This window comes from Rhineura floridana, chromosome 3 (genome assembly GCF_030035675.1).
Source record: "Rhineura floridana isolate rRhiFlo1 chromosome 3, rRhiFlo1.hap2, whole genome shotgun sequence".
NCBI lineage: Eukaryota > Metazoa > Chordata > Lepidosauria > Squamata > Rhineuridae > Rhineura > Rhineura floridana.
The window spans coordinates 73,371,389-73,384,410 of record NC_084482.1 but is presented as its reverse complement, the minus strand read 5'-3'; the positions used below and the strand labels follow the sequence as shown (position 1 = coordinate 73,384,410).

The following is a 13,022-nucleotide window of genomic DNA, read 5'->3' as shown; positions in this document are numbered from 1 at the left end:
TCAGCATCCTACCTAGCAACCTAAATTTTGCTTCCAGGACCTCACGGCTGCATTTCCCCATGTCGTTGGTGCCAACGTGCACCACGACCACTGACTCCTTCCCAGCACTGTCTACCAAACTATCTAAACGACGGGCGATATCCGCAACCTTCGCACCAGGCAGGCAAAACACCTTGCGGTCTACACGCCCATCACACACCCCACTGTCTATGTTCCTAATGATCGAATCACCCACTACAAGGATCCCTCCACCCCCTGGAGATATATCCTCGGCACAAGAGGATAGCTGCTCATCCCCCAAGGAATGGGTCCCTTCTAAGGGATCGTTTCCCTCTTCCTCAGCTGGATGCTCTCCTTCCCCGAGACCATCGTTGTCCATGATAGCAGGAGAGCTATCATCGTTGGAGTGGGACACAGCTATAACGTCCCTGAAGGCCTCCTCCACACACCTCTCTGCCTCTCTCAGCTTTTCCAGGTCCGCCACCTTGGCCTCAAGGAAATGAAGTCGTTCCCAGAGAGCCAGGAGCTCATTGCACCGAGAGCATACCCACGACTTCTGTCCAACAGGCAGTACATGCTGCAGGCGGTGCAAAACACTGGAAAGCCCCCACACCCCTGCTGGCTTCTTACCTGCATAGTTTTGTTTAAGGTTTATTACGTCAATGGGTTGGAGACTGCGGTTTAGTTGAGGCTTGATCTGAAGACTACTGCAAATAATGTTGATAGATGTCCAGTTTGAAATGCTGAAATAGTTCAACAGACCAGTTATGGGAAGGTAGCAAAACAGACTACTTAACAACAGTAGCTAAGGAGTTGGTTGGTCTCCATTCTGAGCTAGTACAGACTTCAGCAACCCATCCATTCCCTGTCTTCACAGGTTAATATTTGGATAATCTTTTTGATGTATTATCTGATCTAACAAAGGCTTTGGTTTTGTTCACTGCATAGAATTAAACAAATTATATGTTCCTGTTACTTAGATGACCTGTCCTTTTTTTATTTTGAAATAATCTTACCCTTCCCACCATAGTCCATTAAATCCAGAGGAGAATTTAGAGTATTTCTGTTGTAGCATTTCTTTTGTTACTGGTGTGCACAACTGGTGTGTCCTCAGATACTGGTCCATTCATTTTTAAATCAATCAAGGATAGGAAAATGCACTTAAACAAATGTTTGTTTTCCTAGGGTTGCCATCCTGTACTTAGTTACTTTTTTGATCTCATTGTAGCCACTGGACTTGGGACACAAGTTGTGAGAGGTTTTCCTACATATATTTGTTCCAAACTGATTTCTGAAAGTAGGCACCTATTAAAAGAGGTTTTCCTACATATATTTGTTCCAAACTGATTTCTGAAAGTAGGCACCTATTAAAAGAGGTTTTCCTACATATATTTGTTCCAAACTGATTTCTGAAAGTAGGCACCTATTAAAAACCACTTCCACATTTAACAAGCAATCCTGACCTCTCTCAGGGTCCGATATGACATCCGGATCCCGAATGGCTCAATCTGAAGGGACATTTGATTCGTTCAGGACTTTCTCAGGAGGTTGTGGACACAATCCTCGCGTCTAGAAAACAGTCAACCTCTCGTATCTACCAGAGCACTTGGTTTGCTTTCTTTAACTGGTGTGACTGTCAGAACATCCAACCATCTCAGGCTAATGTTCAACAGGTGCTGCCATTTCTACATAGAAGTCTGAAGATCGGACTTAAACCTAACATCTTGCGTCGCCATGCCTCCACCATATCCTCTATTCTCTCTGTCACATCTCCTAGTGTTCCTATGGGCTCACACCCACTCGTCAAACGTTTTTTGAAGGGAGCTGCCCTACTATCGCCAGCAGTTTGTCACCGTTTTCCTTCGTGGAGTTTATAGAAGGTCCTGCAAACCCTGCAGCTTCCTCCTTTTGAGCCCCTTCGATCTGTGCCATTATGACTTTTGTCCTTCAAAGTCCTGTTCCTCGTGGCAATCACCTCGGCTAGAAGAGTTTCAGAGTTGGGGGCACTGTCCTCGGCCTGCTATCTCTGTATTTTCCATAAGGACTCGGTACTGCGTCTAGATCCCTCCTTCCGTCCCAAGGTCGATTCAGCGTTCCACTGTAACCAGGACATTGTTCTTCCCTCATTTTGTCCAAATCCTGTCCATCCACTGGAGAAGGCCTGGCACTCGCTAGATGTCCAGAGGGCCCTCAAGACCTACCTGTCTCGAACCTAGGACATATGGTCAACGGATTCACTGTTTGTATCCTTTCATCCTCGTACTCTGGGGGAAAAGGTGGCCAGTTCTACATTATCTTGTTGGTTGTGTGCCTGCATTGCATTGGCCTATGAGTTGCTTCAGCTCCCAGTGCCTTGTAAGATAACGGCTCACTCAACTAGGTCAGCAGCCACTACGGCTGCTTTCACAACCAACGCACCTCTTGCAGAGATTTGCAGAGCGGCGGTATGGTCTACTCCAGATTCCTTTATAAGGCATTACAAGATAGACCATTACGCTTCTGCCGATGCCTCCTTTGGGAGGCGTGTTTTACAACAGGTTCTTTATGACAATTAATCAAGGGGCGGTCCCTCCCTATTGGGGGCTGCTTTGGTACATCCCACATGACGGCAGGCTACCTGAGGAAAATGGACCATTGGTCTCACCTGATTTTCTCAGGTAGACTGCCGTCATGGTCCCTGTTGGAGGCTTTTTGGGTTTTTGGTACTTTGCAAATTCTCACTCTTCAGAGTTATACTATTTAAACGATTTAGTTAAGTCAAGACCCTTTTGGAGCTGTTAAAGTGCATGTAATCTTTGGGTTATTATTTGGGACAATGTTTCCATGTTGGTAGGCCCGTTGGCCTTTTTTGTCTTCTCAGATATACCTCACTTCAGTCTCCTCATGAATGAACTGGAGTGGGAGGGGCTTGATGCCCCAGTCTTGACTTTGATCCATTCTTGCCTTTGGACACTAGATAGTGCTATATCCCACATGACGGCAGAAAATCACCCTTCAGGTGAGACCAATGGTCCATTCTAGGAGCAACAGGAAAGGAAAGTCTACTTCTTCCAGATGCCACTCACTACTGCCTTCATTGATGAGTGACCTCTTTAAAAAACACTTTCAAATTTGTGCTGTAACTGCTGTTTGCATGGACTTGTTTCATCAAGGCATCAGTGAAATGACAACTTCAGCCTCCAGATCTTTTTCCAAGCACTGCCTTACAAGAAAAACTTGATTTGATGGGGTGATCTTTTACCCCATGCTTCGTTGGGGCTCCTTGTCTCACCACATTGAGTGAGCTAGTTTTGTACTCCCATGTATTAAATTGAGCTGCTGTTTCTATAGTTGTACTACTTGTACAATTCTACATGTTGAAATGGAACTGTGTAGAGTTATGTCTGCCAGCATGCTGGTTGAAGGCTCGTCCATCCTTTTTCAGATATACTGTTGAGTATGCAAGTAAGGCATTGGACTTTAAATAACTGTTTTCTAAAAATGTTACTTGCAAGGTCAGTGAAATTTTAAATTCATTAAATAATTTAATATTGTCATTATGAGAGAGATCCTAGTATTTTATTTTCTGTAACTACTAAAGTTCATGATGCTGAGAGATATTTATAAGAGATAAGGTGGAAATGATGGCAGACTTTTAATTGCATAATTTATTCTGTAATTACAGCTGTATGATACATGACTTGTGGGTAACATACTCTGTAATGGAAATGCTCCTTCTATTTTACAGTGCTGCAAATTCTTGCCCATCTAGCCCTCGTGGTGCAGGTTCTTCAGGATACAAAATGGGCCGTGTAATACCATCTGACCTACATCTAGTGGCTGACAATTCACAGTCAGAAAACGACAAAGAAGCATCTGGTGGAGATAGCCCAAAGGTAAGTTTTGATACTGTAAAATTGATTCTTGAGCCCAGCATTACGTTAATGGAAATGTATTCACTGGAAAAAGCAAAAGTAGCAATAATACTTAAATCTGGTTTAGGAGTTCAGAATGGAAAACAACTTGGACATTATATATTTGTGCTATAATTTAGGGACTACAGAATGCTAAGAAAGCATCACAGAGCTAGGAGCTTTTTTCCCACCACCACCTGACAACTTTGACTGCTACATGCTGAAAGTCAGCAACAGAACTCTGTTCTACCCAGCAGTTATGACATTGTTCCACTATATTGAATAGTTTTAATGTCAGATTATATTGTGGGTTGCTTTCTGGGTTTTTTTACCAGAAAGGTGGCACATAAATGTTTTTAATACATTTCTATATAGTTTACTTCTATGTTATAAACAAACCCTTTGTATAATTTGTTGGCTCATCCCTATTCATTTACTACTTACCCTTTCACAATTTTCTTTTTTGTTATCTGAATAATCTTCTAAAATATATATTTCTAATTATATTCATTTTGTGTACTGGAATATTGAAAATGACAAAGCTTATTAAAAATCAGTATCAAAAAGAAAAGGCATCAATATACAGCCATAGAGTTGGAGAGGGCCTTGAAAGCCATCAACTCAGTATTTAATACAGGAAATCCAGAGATAGAACATCCCCAACAGATAGTTGTCTAGCTTCTGCTTGAAGACCTTCAGCCAAGGAAATTCCACTCTACCGCTCTAGATAATTGATTTCATTGTTGAAGTGCCCTTACTGTCAAGAAGTTTCTTCTAATGCCTAATTGAAATCTACCTTCTGTAACTCAAGTCCCTGAGATTAGTGGTGGGGAATCTCTGGCCTGTGAGCCTAATTAGGTCTGCCAAGGTTCCCCATTTGGCCCACAGTGTAGTTTTGCCCAAACTGCATCCACCTGTCCATTACAGGACAGGTAAACCTGCAGGGCTAAATTGAAAAGGAAGAGTTGGATGTGTACTCTAGTTGTGTTGCCTATACAATTTGACACTTTTTGAATCTGAGTCTTCTTCTCTTGCCCTGCAGTGACAAAAAGACAACAAATTCAAAAAGTGGCAAATTACAGCTGGAAAGAAAGAACAGGGAGTGCATTTAGAGTCTGCTCTTGATTATTCATTGAAGCTGAATCCCCTGATGTCATGTGAGATCACATGATTGTAGGGTAGGTGGCCTGCGCAGGGGGTGGGGGCAGTTTGGATCTGGCTGGCAGATTTACTCCTGCCCTCTGGTGCGTGGTGCAGCAGATAAATGCTGTTCTGTTACTGCTCAGTCATCTCTTCTCCAGGCTAAGCATACCTGTTTCTTTCAACCTTTCCTCATAGGACATCTTTTCCATAGCACCAGCTGTATTTGTTGGCTGGCAGATTTACTCCTGCCCTCTGGTGCGTGGTGCAGCAGATAAATGCTGTTCTGTTACTGCTCAGTCATCTCTTCTCCAGGCTAAGCATACCTGTTTCTTTCAACCTTTCCTCATAGGACATCTTTTCCATAGCACCAGCTGTATTTGTTGCCCTTCTCCGAATCAATATATATCATGGGAGTATTTATATATTAATTTGTATCGCACTTGTCATAAACAAATCTCAGCACACCATGGTAATTTGATGTAAAGTTCTAGGCACCACATATTAAGGAGGACATGGACAAACTTGAGGCTGCTGGGATGGTGATGGGTGTGGAAACAGTCATGAGAGTAATTCTTGAAAGAGCTGGATGTGTTCAACCTGGAGAAGAGAGAAGATTAAGGAAAGACAAGATAGTGGCTTTCAAATATCTGAAGGGCTGTCATGCAGAAGATGGAGTGGACATGTTCTCTAATGCTCCACAGGGCAGTATGAGGAAAGGTTGCAGCGTTTGGGACTTTTCAGTTTAGAGAAAAGGTGAGTCAGAGGTGACATGATAGGAATGTATAAAATTATGCGTGGAGAAAGTGGGTAAAGAGAGGTTTTTCTCACTCTCTCATAACACTAGAACCTGTCGACATCCAGTGAAACGAAATGTTGGGAAAATTCAGGGCAGACAAAAAAAAGTACTTCACACAGCACATAGTTAAACTATAGAGTTTGCTCCGACAAGAGGCAGTGATGGCCACCAACTTGGATGGCTTTCAAAGAGGATTAGACAAATTCATGGAGGATGCTATCAATGGCTACTAGCCATGATGGCTATGCTCTCCCTCCATAGTCGGAGGCAGCATGCTTCTGAATACCAGTTGTTGGTACCCACAGGAGGAGAGAGTGTTCTTGCACCCAGGTCCTGCTTGCAGGCTTCCCTTGGTTATATGTTTGGCCACTGTGAACACATGAGGAAAAACTGTCTAATGGCAAGAGCTTATTTGACAGTGTGACAGAGCTGTCTCAGAGGTCTTTCCTTTCCTCTGTGCTTAAACAGAGATTTGATGGCCATCGGTCAGCGATGCTGTGTATTTAGTTTTTCCTGCATTGAGCAGGGGGTGGACTTGATGACCTGCAACATCGCTTCCAGTTCTGTGATTAAAGTGTGACGCCTTGAACTGGACGTGGTGTTTCAGATGAGATGTGACTTCTTCAGAATTAAAATGGAACTATTACTTTCTTTATCTTGGAAACTATGGTTTTATTAATGCAGCCTAAAATCGCACTAGCCTTTTTTGTAGCCACATCACAATGTTGACTCAAGTTTAGCTTGTGATCAACCTGAACCCCAAGAGCTTTTTCATATCAGATGCATAGTATAATATCTCACAATAATAACTTCCATAACTGATATTTTCAAGCTTTATTGTAATACACTTATTGATATATTTCTTACATTACTGAAGGGATAAGCTGCTATAGAAAACATTTGCTGTGTTCATTTTAATCTTTTTTTATAGGATGACTCAAAGCCACCTTATTCCTATGCACAACTAATAGTACAAGCAATTACGATGGCACCTGATAAGCAACTTACACTAAATGGAATTTATACGCACATAACTAAAAACTATCCTTACTACAGGACAGCAGACAAGGGCTGGCAGGTAAAAGAAGTTTGTATTTTAAGTAAAATGGACAAAATAAGACTTTGTAGACTGCCTACTTCACAGGGTCTCCCTCCCGCCCCCCAGTACATTTTCAAATTTGTGAAATACGTTTTTAGAGCTTTTAAAATGATTAGCTGTTTGTAACCTGAGATGGTACACTGTGGTTCTCTGTTAGTAAAACTGACCCTTTTCTGTACAGAAAAGATAGTGGAAGATGGCTTTGGGGTTAGAAGGGTTAAAAAAGATGTAATCCAGAAATGAGAAGTTCCTAAATGTCTAATAGAAGAATTACATTCACACTGAAAAAATAAACATAGTTGGGGGGCAGTCGTTATTTTGTAAGCAGGAATCATGAATTCTGTGCCAACTTCTCCAAGTGCTACTACCAGAAACCCCCAAACAGAATTATTTATGGTCCTCATTTGGTAAAATCTATTCGGTATTTTTTTTAAAATGTAGTCTGTTAGCAGCTACTGAGATGCTTCGGACTTTGGGATTTTCTAGTACAGATTGGAGAGATACAGGGAATGGGAAGAGAAACGAAGCTTTTTTTTTTTAAAGAGGACCATGGAATGGGGAAGGAGTATTAACTTTTGTGGAGAACTCTTGACTACCAAAGTCCATGACCTTCCTTACGTACAGTACCTGCAAATGTACTCAGACCCCAACCAATGCTCTCATATTACTGAATTACAAATGGTACATTGTAATTTTGCTCTGTATGATATTTTATTTTGAAAGACTGACTCAGAATCAATTATGGTAAGGTGACATTAGTTTTATGTTGGGAAATGTTTGTAAGAAACATAAAAAACTGAAACATGTTGCTTGCATAAGTATTCAACCCACACACATTAATATTTGGTAGAGCCACCTTTCGCTGCAATAACAGCTTTAAGTCTTTTGGGGTAGGTATATACCAGCTTTGCACACAGTGTCAGAAGGATTTTGGCCTATTCTTCATGGCAGATTTGCTCAAGGTCATTCAGGTTGGTTGGACGTCACTTGTGGGCCGCAATTTTCAAAGAGCGGCACAGATTCTCAATGGGATTGAGATCAGGACTTTGACTGGGCCGCTGTAGGACATTCACCTTTTTGTTCTTGAGCCACTCCAATGTTGCTTTGGCCTTGTGCTTGGGATCATTGTCCTGCTGAAAAGTGAATTTCCTCCAAGCTTCACTTTTTAGTGGACTGAAGCAGGTTCTCTTGCAGTATTTCCCTGCATTTTGCTCCATCCATTCTTCCTTCGATTTTAACAAGATGCCCAGTGCCTGCTGATGAGAAGCATCCCCACAGCATGATGCTGGCACCACCATACTTCACTGTAGGGATGGTGTGTCTTGAGGCATGGGTAGTGTTAGGTTTGCACAACACATAGTGCTTTGAGTTTTGGCCAAAAAGCTCTATCTTGGGTCTCATCTGACCACAAAACCTTTTCCCACATCGCAGTTGGGGCACTCCCATGCTTTCTGCTGAACTCCAGACGTGCTTTCAGAGGGTACTTTTTGAGTAACGGCTTTTTTCTTGCCACCCTCCCATACAGGCCAGTGTTATGCAGAGCTCTTGCTATGGTTGACTGGTGCACCATTACTCCACTGCCAGCCACTGAACTCTGTAGCTCCTTCGAAGTGATTGTTGGCCTCTCTGTGGCTTCTCTCACAAGTCTCCTTCTTGTTCAAGTGCTGACAGACTTTTCTTGGCAGTGCCTGGATGGTGTGATACAGCTTCCACTTCCTGATTATTGATCCAGTTGTGCTCACTGGGATATCCAAACATTTGGATATTATTTTGTACCCTTTTCCTAATCTATGCATTCATAGTACGTTATCTCTCACTTCTGTAGAATGCTGTTTGGTCTTCATTTTCTTCACATCCATAGCCTGACCAATGATCCTTTAATATGTGTGTACTGCCTTCAAGTCGATTCCGACTTATGGCAACCCTATGAATAGGGTTTTCATGAGGCTGAGAGGCAGTCAATAGTGGGGTTTTTATCCTGACTGTGACAGCAACTTTAATGGTTCACAGGTGGAGGCCAATGGTAAGGGAATTTTGTCCTCGATAGGGCAGTTTCTTTCATCTGTGTAAACTGGGAGTTTCCACAGCACAGGGGTTGAATACTTTTGCAAGCCATATGTTTCATTTTTTTATGTTTCTTACAAACATTTCCCAACATAAAACCAATGCAATAATTGATTTTGAGTTTCAGTGTTTCAAAATAAAACATACAGAACGAAATTACAGTGTACCATTTGTAATTCAGTAATATGAGAGCATTGGTCAGGGGTCTGATTATTTTTGCAAGGCACTGTATTTGTTCAAGTTGATGTCAGCAGGTATTGCCTGCACGTTTTTATCCTTTTCTAAAGGAAAATGTCTTCTTTCAATTATGAAGAAATTAGAAGCATTGCTAAATCCATTTCAGAAATGTAGCGTGAAATGAGAGCTTGAAACATCAAGTCAAGGAAGACCACAGGGATGTCAAAAGTATAGATTGGGATGGGCATGCACTGGTAAGTTTAGGGAGGGATTTGAAGGGAAATGCGTATATGAAAAATACCAAGCAAGGTGAATGACTTTTCAATATGCAAGCTTTTAAAGCTAGGGGTACCAAGCTGAATTTGATGTATTTCAGGAAAGAGAAAGTAGAAGTAGAGTTGAGATACAAAGAAAAGGCAAAAGTCTTTGTGTGTTAAGGAGGGAGAAATTGCAAGACCTGGGACCCTAACGTATAGGTGGGAATACAGAGTGATAATTTCACCCCTGACCAATTGGTTATGATCAAAGGTTGAGTCTAGTGCCAAATGAGTATGTGAGGACTGGAGACTGAGTTCACAAGGAGCAGAAACCTTTGTGTTAGGCCATATTCCAGCTTATTTATTTATAAAAATATTTGTATACCACTATTTCTTTTAAAACATCAAAGAGGTTTTTAACACATTAAAAACAACCACCAGCACCATAGAATAAAAAACATTAAAAATGTAATAAAAACAAAGGTCAGCTGTTGCAAAAAAAGCATCATCTTAATTGCTTGCATAAGCCTGGCAGAACAGAAAGCTTTTCAGCAGGCACTTAAAAGCTTGATACTGAAGAGATGGATGATTTATATATATCTTTTATATCCCATAGAATTCAATACGTCACAATCTCTCTCTGAATCGTTATTTCATCAAAGTACCACGTTCCCAGGAAGAACCAGGCAAAGGCTCCTTCTGGAGGATAGACCCTGCCTCTGAGAGCAAATTGATAGAGCAGGCTTTTAGAAAAAGGCGGCCAAGGGGAGTACCTTGCTTTAGAACCCCACTGGGACCTCTTTCTTCTAGGTAAGGAATCACAGTTGGGGACTTAAGGTGAAAGATTTATGTTTAAGTGGTGTTCTCATTCTGCTGGGCATAAAATAACTGCAGTCCTTTTAAGTGATAGCAGTATTGTTAAAGTAAGGTTTATAAGAATTACAAAAGACTTTTCCCAAATAGAGATGGGATGCTGGGTGTGATTGGCTGCACTAAGGAGCCATTAATTTTTTTCCCTTGAGGTGGCTTGGTGGATTTTGCTTCATGCTCAGGATCTGTTACTATGTTTGGGGCTTGAAATTTCTTCCCAGTTGTAGCCCTTTCGGAAGTGGAGTGAACTGCATTTTTCATCTGCCTCAAAGCAGTAGCTGTGGAGGGGGAGGGGGGCTTGACAAATATCAACATTCAAACATTTAATGTTTGTTTGCATTATTATTTTAGCTAAACCTGTTAAGCTGCTCTCTTCCTCCACAGTTGCTGCTCAGGGGTAATGCTCAGCAAGAGCACATTATTTCACTCTAGCATGGTCACAAAAAAGTGGATAAGAGAAAAATCAACTCATTTGAAATGTGTGGGAGGAGAGCTTTGCGGATATCATGGACCATGAAAAAAACAAATAATTGGGTGTTAGAACAAATTAAACCAGAACTATCACTAGAAGCTAAAATGATGAAACTGAGGTTATCATACTTTGGGCACATATTGAGAAGACATGATTTGCTAGAAAAGACAATAATGCTGGGAAAAACAGTAGGGAGTAGAAAAAGAGGAAGACCAAACAAGAGATGGATTGATTCCATAAAGGAAGCCAGAGACCTGAACTTACAAGATCTGAACAGGGTGGTTTATAACAGATGCTATTGGGGGTCGCTGATTCATAGGGTCGCCATAAGTCGAAATTGACTTGAAGGCACATAACAAGCAAGCAACCAACTTTACATGGCTTTTCAGTGGAATTTTTTACAATTGGCATGTCCCCATAATTTGAACCTTCTGAAGAAGTATATTCTCCATGTGCCTTTTGGACCAACTCACTCTGTTGATTAGCCTTTTTAACCAGGATGAGGGGATTGGGCATGGAGAAGCTGCAGGAGGAGGGAGTACTTAACCCTTTTCTCCTCACTTGGCTGTTTCTAGGCTCCAAATGTCTACTTCCAAGCAGTTTTGTCGCCTGTGCAGTATCTTTGCCCTTGTAAATGCACACTTAGGGCCCTCAGGGTTGAAAAGCTACTTTGTGGGGGATGGGATGATTTGGAACGGGGAAGGGGCTCAACATTCCCACCTTAAACACTTAAGGTGGTTTAGTGTGTGGAAGATAATAGCCTTAGGGCAAGGGGCTGGACTTGATGCCCTTCAAGTATTTCTCTGCTCTGTCCTGGAAACAAGACTAATAATATTTAAAACTTCAGACAATATTATAACTGACATCCAGCCATGCACACCCAGTTGCACAATGAAATTTGCTTGCCCAATGAGGCTTCCCTTCCATTCCCCCGTAGGTCCCCCCTAAAATTTGCTCTGGAGGGTTCCCTAATTATTGTTTCTTGGAAAAGGTTGAGGTATAAAAGTTTTTACTATGTTTCATTAATGCTTCATTTGCTCCATTATTTAACTACATAATAGCTAGGCATTGATTTCAGTATAGAATATGGAAAGCTAGTAATTTCCTAATACCCCTCAAAAGGCCATTTTTTTAATACAGGGATTCTGTTTCAAAAATGGCAGTTCTGGTGCTGCTAGAAATCACAGAAACGTAAGTTTATACCAGTTGATTTCCTAGATACGGCCTCAAAAGGATATATCTAAAGAGATTTAAAACACTTCCAGTGTGTTAGAAAGACATATTGGGAAACCCAAGGAAAGTGGATATAAGAGAAGAACCAAGATTGAGGTATTTGAGTTGGGGAATTCCATACCTTTTGATCTAAGGTAGGGGTGCTAGTGCAGCATCCACAGCCGGCAATGTGCCTACCAATGCCTGTTTGATGCTCACACAGGGACTTCAGCACATTGTACCTCTAAATTGAAGCATGTTAAAGAATTCATTCATTTTCATTGGTATCTGTCCCAAGGACTACCTTTGAGTTACCTCTGCAAAAATCTATCCAAAATCAGGAATTTGTAGTAATTCTTAAGCAGCAATCAGAGCTCCTCCTGGTGGAACGTGTATGTATTAAATCGTTTTTGAGGCAGACTGCTCATTGTAGCTATTAACACTTAGTCTGAATATGGCTGCTCTTGTTCTTCATTTACAGAAGTGCCCCAGCCTCCCCTAATCACTCTGGAGTGTTATCTGCTCACTCAAGTGGTGTGCAGACCCCAGAGAGCCTGTCAAGGGAAGGGTCGCCTGTCCCAATGGAACCTGAGCCGAATACTATCCAGCCAAAATTAGCAGTAATACAAGAAGCACGATTTGCACAAAGTGCCCCAGGTGAAATGTTCATATAGTGTTTGTGTATTTAATATGCATATTAAAACTGTACCAAACTGATGAAGGTAATCGCTTCAAAAGCCAAGTGTATTTGCAGAAAGAAATTATGAATGAAAGTAAAAATGTGTAATCATGCTACACTTTGAAGGGCTAAAAGAACCTCCTGGTTTTTGAATGCTTGAAATGGACTTGTCATACTGAAATTTTACACCAAGGTCATTTCTGAAGCTGCCATGACTTCTTCTCACATTGCTGGAATAATGTCAGAAGTTCTGGAACCTGTGGCTCCATCCCACACCAACATTGTCCCAGCTTACATAAATGGTCTACTTGTGTGAGCATTTTGAACATCCAAGAAGTTTATAGTAGTAGTTTGCCACGT

At 41.5% G+C, this 13,022-nt stretch overlaps 1 protein-coding gene across 2 annotated transcripts in view; it reads left to right on the top strand.

Moving 5' to 3' along the window:
* FOXK2 (forkhead box K2) overlaps window positions 1-13,022 on the top strand; it is a 60,762-nt gene that overhangs the window by 32,648 nt on the left and 15,092 nt on the right. For both annotated transcript variants that reach the window (XM_061616555.1, XM_061616554.1), the window contains exons 3-6: window positions 3,728-3,875; window positions 6,764-6,910; window positions 10,046-10,239; window positions 12,465-12,640. In XM_061616555.1, coding sequence (XP_061472539.1) covers window positions 3,728-3,875; window positions 6,764-6,910; window positions 10,046-10,239; window positions 12,465-12,640 — 665 coding nt within the window. The remainder of the gene's footprint in view (window positions 1-3,727; window positions 3,876-6,763; window positions 6,911-10,045; window positions 10,240-12,464; window positions 12,641-13,022) is intronic.